General features: G+C 43.2%; 1 protein-coding gene across 1 annotated transcript; it reads left to right on the top strand.

Moving 5' to 3' along the window:
• Positions 1-8,133: 8,133 nt before the first annotated feature.
• Positions 8,134-8,520, top strand: LOC145689662 (uncharacterized). Its single transcript, XM_081763852.1, has one exon. The coding sequence runs from the start codon at positions 8,134-8,136 to the stop codon at positions 8,518-8,520; it is 387 nt and encodes a 128-aa protein (XP_081619978.1).
• The last annotated feature ends 593 nt before the right edge of the window (positions 8,521-9,113 follow it).

Genomic DNA, 9,113 nt, shown 5'->3' with positions numbered 1-9,113 from the left:
GTCTAGTGTTTGTGTTGTCCGGTGTGTTGCGTCTTTGAAAAAAATCATAAAATTTAAAAGTTAAAAAATGAACAAAAATTCAAACAAAAAAATCCGCACCTTTTTTTTGTTTTTCTGCGGTGGTGGGGTTCTACCCTTTAGTTGGCCAGGTTCTTTCTTTTCGTTTCAGTTCTTCCTTTTCCAGGGCCACGCGTTTCTGTCCATGGGAATGGTTTTCTTGCACTCCCATTCCCCTTGACTGCGTCGGCCCCACGCTGATCCTAAGGTTTTGGGCGAGCCCAGAGGATTGCCACGGGCTAGCGTTAGTTCTGCCCGTTAACGCCCCGGTGTGACGTCACACCTTTTCTTCTTTTCACACATGTTTAAAAAACAAAACTTTTTATGGGTACCAAATCAAACAAAACGGGCCCGGGCTCGCCCTCTACTTAAAAGCCCAAACTTACCGAGAGCGAGATAGGCAATCCTGTAATAGAGGATGTGGAAAGGACAAGTATCGCGACACCAGGGGTCCTATATCTTGTAATGATAAAGATAATTATGGTTCCGATGCTACAGATAACCGTTCCAGTGATCTAAAGGGTTTGTCAGCTTTTGTTATTAATCAAGTTATAACGCCGGACAGGTTAAAGATATTAAGAAATTGTGAACTTTTGTTAACTTATTCTACACATGTGCACTGCATCCCTGACCATTTCTGTAGACCCTCCCTCCATGGTGGTCGCATTTACGAGCGCTATGCTGCACGTTTTCGTGCCACACGCCCATGGTACATCCGCGCGTCTGAGAGTTCTCTCACTGCCGATTTCGTTTGGCCTTCTCTCTCGCTCGTCCAGTTTTGTGCTCTCCCACCATGGATGCTTCGACCCCCATGAATTAATTTACGCCTGTGTTCTTATTCGAAGCAAGATATCAGCTCCCAGATCTACCAGCAAGAGTTCGCAGCATTACTCGAACAGTACCCCGATTTTCATGTGTTTTATACGGACAGTTCTAAAGATTGGAATTCTGTTGGCTGTGCCTTTGTTTCCGATAAAGACAGTTCAGAGTTTAGTTTGCATCGCCTCTGTTCTGTATACCGCTGAACTAACTGCCATCAAGCTTGCTCTTAACTACGCTTTCACGCTTTCGCTACGTCGCGTGCTAGTTTGTACCGACTCTCAGAGCGTTATCGTTAATCTAGAGAATGTCTTTAGCTGAAATTCTCTTGTTCAAGACATTCTTGTGAGATGCCATTAGCTACAGCAGGAGGACTGTGTCGTTGTTGTCTGCTGGGTGCCGGGCCACGTTGACATTCGGGGAAACGAACGCGCAGAGACAGCTGCCAAGAACGCCATCTTGGCCGGGGTTGCCTTGGAGGACTGTCTACCTACTTCGTATCTCTGTAGCCATTTTAACACCTTGATGCGCTCTCACTGACCAACTGATTGGGACCAGACTACTGAAAATAAACTTCACGCTGTCAAGCCACTTCTTGGGGACTGGCAGACGTAATCGCAACCTAGGCGTTGAGATAAGGTGCTTCTCACGCGTTTACGTATAGGCCACTCCCATCTGACGTATTGTTATCTGCTGCGAGGATTTAACCGTCCATATTGTGAAGAGTGTATTGTACTCTTGTTCAATGTCCTGAATATTCAGATCTCAGAAAACGTCTCGGACTGCTTTTTTTTTTTTTATTATTACTTACCCGTGCCTTGGGGGATCTTAGTGATGTTGTTTGCCGGGTACTTCCGTTCGTTTATGATTATGGGGTTGCTCACGTTTTCTGAGCTGTTTTGGTTTGTGCTTGTTTCATTGCTGCTAAATTTTTATCTTTTCTCTCAGCTGTTAGTGTTGTCTTCTATATATTGTTACTGTTACTTATTTATTGTTTTATGTTCTACTTTAGCTTCGTTTTTTCCTTTTTTTTATTTAGCAGCACTTGTTTCCTTGCACCTCTTGGTTTTAGACTTTTCCATTTTTTAAATCTTGCAAGCCTGAGCAACCGAGTCAATCGTGACGGGACATACAGCCTTGTTGCTGACGTCCCCATTAATCCCCCACTCATTCATTCATTCACATTGTACAATAAAAGTCAAATCCACATGTTGACAACGTAAAATTTCGGAGTAAACGTTGTTAAGTAAACACTACGGTGATTCTTGGAACGAACAAGAAACTCTTACTTTCTTCATGGAAATTTTTGAGGAGCAGGAACATTTGATGGAAACACCTGCTATCGAATCTGATGTTGGGGACTTCAATAACGAAAATGACGAACTTGTTGTATGATGCAAAACCCATTATAAGAATTTTGTTACATTCTTTCTTATTTCAATATTTTGTATAAATAAAACACGTCTGTGTGAAATGAATCAGTCTTTATTATACTTTATTCCAATACCTTATAACAACATTTATTTTTTAAAAAATGCCAATTTTTATGTCCATTAGGTGTAGTGAATCAAAAACTCGTTATGTCAATACTGTTGCAAACAACGTTACGTCAAAACGTTTTTTTTAATAACTTTGTACAATATTAGTCAATTTTTATCGGATCTTTTCCCCAAATGCGCATTAATATGATACAACTTTAGGAAAAAAGAAAAATTCTCTATTCACTTTCATATAAAAATGACCGTTTTTTGCGGTTGCTGAAAAATAGGTTAGTAAGGATATAACGAGTTTTGCAACTGGACTACACAATTGTAATTTGCAGAAACAAATTGAAATGCACTTTAATAGTAAAATCATCTGTATTGAGACAATTACCAGTTATGCATCCTATCAAGTGCCAGAAGATAATTGTGTTAAGTTGGAAAACATTCCAGGTTTCGTTCAAATAGGTGTTCCTAAGTATGAACTTCAAGGCGTTATATGCACACTACTGACACTTATCAGGACTGTGAGTCTTTAAGCCATTATATGGCATTCTGTCGGCGAAGTTCTGATTGTTGGCAGCTTTATAATGATTTAAGTAAAAGAAAGACATATTGCAAGTAGTGATGTGAGGTGGAAAATTTTCCATTTCGGACTATATAAAACGGGACCAACAGATTAACGTGAAATCCGAAATACATGAGCTCACGCTGGGAATCGAAGCCAGGTCTTCCATGCCAAAGGCGCGTATGCTAACCGCTTAGCAACGAAGGAGCTCGCAGATGAAGAGAGAAACAATGTGTAAAAATTTATTTTCCAACCTGAAATATTAGAAAATTTTCCGGTTCCCGAAAGCTAACTGGAAAATTATAATTTGTTGCTGACTAACTTTTCTCTACAGAAGTTTAATTTTGTAGCTGGATGTGCAGTTAAATATAGTGGAAAATTTTCCACCTAACATCACTATACATAATATCCAAAATAGCCCGGCTTATGAAAAGTTTTTTCCACTTGTTTCTACACACACACACACACAGAAGTTGTAACTTTGTTTCAATATCACAAGCTTATACTGCTTCTCACAGACAGGTCTAATAATATTATGCTAAGATTGATATTATGCTAATTCTCATGTAATTACGTTAGCTGATTGGTCCAATTATTAGTATCTGGCAAACATTCGTATCTAGCTTTGATGTATACAGTTTAAATCAGGGAGTAATATACACCCCCAATACCTCCCCCAATTTCTTTACAAACAGCGCTGGATGGAAAAAAGAATACTCCCCCAAATCCAATTGTATCAATCAATATCATATAGGTTATTTATTACATCAAGGTAAAAAAAGGCTTAGGGTTTAGGAAAGAAGGCAATATTCGTATTTATTTGTTTCACTTCAAAATACGAAGCGACCCCGTTCTCACGTACGGCTTCGAGAACCACATAACCTCATACTTTCGGGCAGTGTTTCGATCAAAACAATTGACAAAACGCGGTCGTTTGCGAGAAAAGAGATTAATGAACAGATGCAGATGTCTGAAGATGGCAACGTTTTGAGAGGCTATTCACCTACCTCCTCCTCAATAAGGGAAAATGTGACAATTTAGTAATAAGCCTATACCAGATTCACTTGATAAGTGCTACACTGCAAGTGGTGTATCAACGCATGGAAGTTAGAAGGGTGTAGTCAAAACGTTTCTAGAAATGAAGAGATGGATCGAGGTATTATATATAGAGAGAGTGTTACGCAGGAACGCATTTGTCGCTAGCTTAATTTTTGTACAGTATACTTTTATTCACGTAAATTAATTGAGCGGATTATTTGTAAATTGAAAAACTAGATTTCGGAACACAAATTAATGACTAATTTTCTTATGAGAGATATTCAGAACCAATGACGTAGCCAGGAAGGGGCAGGAGCGAATATTAAGAGATCAAATGATATTACAACAATTAACGTTAACAACAGAGTTAGAATATTAAAATAATGAAATTGCAACTATGTACAGTATTAATTACTAAACGAATGTGATTTCAGCATTGGACGAGGGAGTTTTTTTTTCAATTAATGTTTTAAAAAAAATTGCCCACTAAAAGTTGCTGGAGGTAAATAAATTGAAATAATTGCAGAGTTTTGCAAAATAATTACAATAATTCGTATGTAATCAATTCACATGTAATTACTGGTAAAATAGTGGTGGTTAATTCCTAATACAGTGAAACCTCTCTTGCCGGGCATCTCTCAATAGTGGACACCTTCATAAGAGGATAAACTTTCCTATTGTTCCATGCCATACATATGTTCCCTCTATTGTTCTACGCCTTAAAGTTGAAGCCTTTGGGTTGAAATTAAAAAAAAATAAAAATCGAAGATACTTTTAAAAGTTAAATGCTGTACTTATTACCTTTTGGGGGGAAGAAGACCAGAGTTGTCGTCTTCCAAGAAAAGAGCAGGTGTCGTAAGCAGGTGGGGTGTAGGTTTCGCACTGCCCTACCCAAGGTTCCTGTGCGTGGGTTCACAGAGCGATTAGCTTAATCCAATCTTTAGAAGGAGTAGTGCTTGATTGGGTGTGGGCTTCGCACCGCCCAATCTGGTGAATCCTTTGAAGGGAGGCGAGACTACAGCTGGCAGAGTGATTAGCGTCTCAGTTGGGATATTTAATCGTAGGTAGGCGGGAATCTATCCACGAGAGGGAAGGCCTAGGTCAAGTATGCACCCTCAAAGGGGAAGCCCGAATATATGGAGAGGAAGAACCGAACCACTGGCAAGGAGTCTCCCAAACCAAATCGGAAGGTTACCCAGGCTGCTAACGAAAGTGGCAGCACCAGTGCTCCAAGCAAATAAAACTTGGAGAGCAAGCCAATGGTTACAAGGCAGCACCGAGCAGACAACCTGAACCACCCCTAAACGACAGCAATGTTAGCGAGAGAGGCTCAGAGGTAAGCACTTCCTCGTCGGGTTCTGAACCGGAGGAAATTGAAAGGGTACCCAATACCTATCGTCTGCTGATGGAGGGTAAGGAATTTCTTGATTCCACTCTCAAAGTGGGAGAAAGGGTACCTGAAATGGCCGCGCGTCGCCTAAAGGACAGGCTGATAAAATGGGCCATAGAACGGGGCAGGCTTCTAGGGAAGATTGAACAATTGCAGGTCATGAACCAGGAGCTAACGCTCCGATTGGTTACCCAAACAAAGGAGAGCCAACCACAACCTGTGTCTTTCGGTTGGTCCGAAAACGCATCTTTGTGAGATTTCAGTCCATGGCAGTCAAGGATTTCCTTTTCGTCCCTCAGTGTAATAAGTGTCGGGACCTGGGTCACGTCACTAAACACTGTAGGTCGGAGCAGGTGTGCTCCCATTGTGGTGTTAAAGACCACAAAGGGGAAGCATGTCCTTGCAAGGACCGTGAAGCTACTTGCATCCCTTGTAAGAAGCGTAAGTGAACTTGCTCCGGAAAAGAGAAGGATTGCGCCAAGTACAAAGTCTTGTTGCAAAGGGTAGTCGATCACAGCAACTATGGGCTGTAATTTGGCAAATACGGCACCACAACTGGTAAATCGAGTGGTCGGAGCACGTAATACCTACCAGGTATTACAATTGGACGCAATGCGATCCAGATCAGCTATGTATGAAGTCGGCAAACTTGCGGAAGACATGTCACTAGACATAATCGCTCGGCAAGAACCCTATGCAGAGTATGGGAAATTATCGGCCTTGCCTCTCATGGCACAGGTAGCGATAAAAGGACAGCAGCGAAAAGCTGCACTAGTACTGCTGAACCGGAATCTTCGAATGACGGTGGTCTCACAATTTTCAGATGAGCACACTATCTGCGCAGAAGTGCAGAGCCCGCAAGAGACGATTATTCTAGTGTGCATGTACTTTTAGCTCAGCCATCCCATTGAACCGTTCTGAGTCAGGGTGCGGGAGATACTAGCTGTATTTCCCAGAAGGCAGGTAGCCATCATGTCTTAAGTAGGTAGTCTTCCCTCTGGTACTCTCGAGTGCTGGACAACAGGGGTGAGTTGGTAGAAGAGCTCATTCACGAGTTTCGGCTGACTGTGACAAACAGGCCTAGTCATGTTCCCACCTATTCTAATAGAATGAAAGCTAATGGGAACATTGATATAACACTAGTCAACGAACCAGCCATCGGCGTGGTAAAGGATTGGAAGGTGCATGACGCTATGACGCATAGCGACCACAATCTGGTTACTTTCGCACTGACAATTGAATGGAATGGAGTCCAAGGGACAGAAGTTCCAGGGAGACCAAAATACAACCCTAGGCTTCTAAACTGGGAGCTGTTCAGGGATGTACTGGATCTGACTCACGTCATGGCACCAACGGTAGACGACTCAGCTCGCAGACTACAAGAAGCCATTGTGAATGCTATCGAACGCAGCCAGCAGCCACCTCACCCGCTGGATGTAGCTTTCATGCCCTATTGGAAGCGACGCTTTTCGAGGCTACAAGCGACCAGTAGAAGGGAAAAGAGACTGTACCGGTCTGCACCAGACCCGGACGTCCGACGGGACATCTAGCAAGGTATAGGGCGGCAAATAGGACCTTCGAAAAGGCTCTCAACATTCCAAGGGCTGCTCGTGGGAGAGTTACCTTCAGAGCAATCTGGAAACCGATCCCAGGGGTGTACCCTACAAAATTGTCAGCAAAAACATTACAGCGCCAGAGGTCATGTAAACCCTCCAAAAAGTGCTAAGCGCTCACGGAGGGAGGGCAGGAGACACTGGAGCTCCTGCTCAGGGTTCTCCTCCCGGATGACAATCCGGAGGAGGATGATGCAGACCAAAGAAGAATGCGCGATGAAGTCACCAACGACTATGATGCAGAAGAGGGCATCCTCATGTTCTCGCAAGCAGAAATAAGGGAGGCAATCTCAGGGCTGCGGTCCGGTCGGGCTTCAGGTCCAGACGGGATAAGGCCCAAAGTCGTTAAGCAATGTTCTAACGAACTTGCTGATCCGCTGACAACCCTGTATAATACGTATCTGGAACAGAGGAGAGTGCCTGCTATCTGGAAGAACGTATAAATGGTCGTCTTCAGCAAGGGCGAGGATAAGGATCCTCAAGATCCGAAATCGTACAGGCCAATTTCCCTATTGAATGTGTTGGGCAAAGTGCAAGAAAAGTTGATTATCCGGAGGTTGACTCTGCACCGCCAGAGAACTGGGATGGTTGTCAATCAGTATGGTTTCCGTCCACGGAAATCAACTGAGGATGCAGTTAGCCATGCGCTCAGGGTGATCAAGGAGTCTTCAACGAAATATACCATAGGTATTTTCGTTGACATTTCTGGGGCTTTCGATAATCTCTGATGGCAAACCATTTTCGGGCGCCTCAGGAAGATGCGATACTTCAGGAACTTGTACGATATGTTCCGAGATTACTGCAGGAATAGGAACATATGGTTCCAGATCGGAGATGTTCGCATCTCGAAAACCTGCACCACGGGCTGTCCCCAGGGATCTGTGTGCGGACCAACATTCTGGGATGTAGCGACTGAACCACTCTTAACGGAGTTATTGGGAATGCCGGAGACAATTGATCTTGTGGCATTCGCAGATGACTTGCACGTACTCACGGGAGGAGACTCCTGCAGAAAAATAGAGGCAAGGGGAATGCTATTTTAGCGCGCATCGATGCCTGATGTAGGAGGAAACGTTGACTGTTTCAGTCAACAAGACGGTCTATATGCTGTTTGGGGAAAGGCTCCTTTGGGATCCAGTCCGGGTTAGGCATACAAAGTACCTCGGAATGATTCTAGATGAATCACCCAATATGCAGAAACATATTGAGTATTCCTGCAACCGAGCAAGTAACATGACACAGAGGATCATCTCTCTACGAGGAAGTAAGCTCCAACACCGCCACGTCAAAGTGTACAATGACACTTTGTGGAACTCAGTGTTGGCATATTGTGGTAGCACGTGGGCAAATAGGCTTGTCGTGCGCGATAACAATATCCGAAAGGTGTGCAGAGTGCAACGCTCAATCCTCATGCGGTTGAGTGGAGCATATAGGATGACCCCTGGGAACGCACTATGTGATATTCTGGGAATAGTCCCCGTACATCTGAGGATACTCGAACGAGCTGCTAACTACTGGATCAGGAAGGAGTGGAATGGAATGAATGGGGGTTAATGGGGACGTCAGCAACGAGGCTATATGTCTCCGTCACGATCAACAACGTTCCTCAGGACTCCAAGATTAAAAAGGAATTACAGGCTAAAACCAAGACAGTGCAAAGGAACGAGTGTGCTGCTAAATGAATAATAAAAGGAAAAAAGCAAAAGTGGAAGATAAAAGAATCAATAAGATAAAAAATAACAATAACAATATACAAAAATAAACTTAAAACACGTGAAAAAATATAAAAAATTAGCAGCAATAAAACAATCCCAACAGACTAAAAAACAGCTTAGAGAACGTGAGCAACGCCAATATCATACACGAACTCAAGCACCCGGCCAACAACATCACTATCATTCCCCAAAGCACGGGTAAGAACAGAAGGCAGTCCGTAACGTTCTCTGAGATCTGAGTATTCAGGACATTCCACAAGAATGTGATGAATACTCAGGAGAACTATACACTCTTCACAATTAGGACAGTTCAGTCTCCGCAGCAAGTAACTGTGCATCAGATGAGTGTGTCCGATACGCAAACGCGCCAGGATCACTTCATCTCGACGACGAGCGGACGAGGACGTACCTTACTCGTCTAGGAGTGGTTTG

The sequence above is a fragment of the Thermobia domestica genome, chromosome 7, assembly GCF_964235325.1.
Source record: "Thermobia domestica chromosome 7, izTheDome1.hap1.1, whole genome shotgun sequence".
Lineage (NCBI taxonomy): Eukaryota > Metazoa > Arthropoda > Insecta > Zygentoma > Lepismatidae > Thermobia > Thermobia domestica.
The sequence above is the reverse complement of the archived record's forward strand: the minus strand, read 5'-3'. Positions and strand labels throughout refer to the sequence as shown.

Coding starts and splice junctions, on each gene's coding strand:
- LOC145689662 (XM_081763852.1), top strand. CDS start 8,134: ATGATTCTAGATGAATCACCCAATATGCAGAAACATATTGAGTATTCC.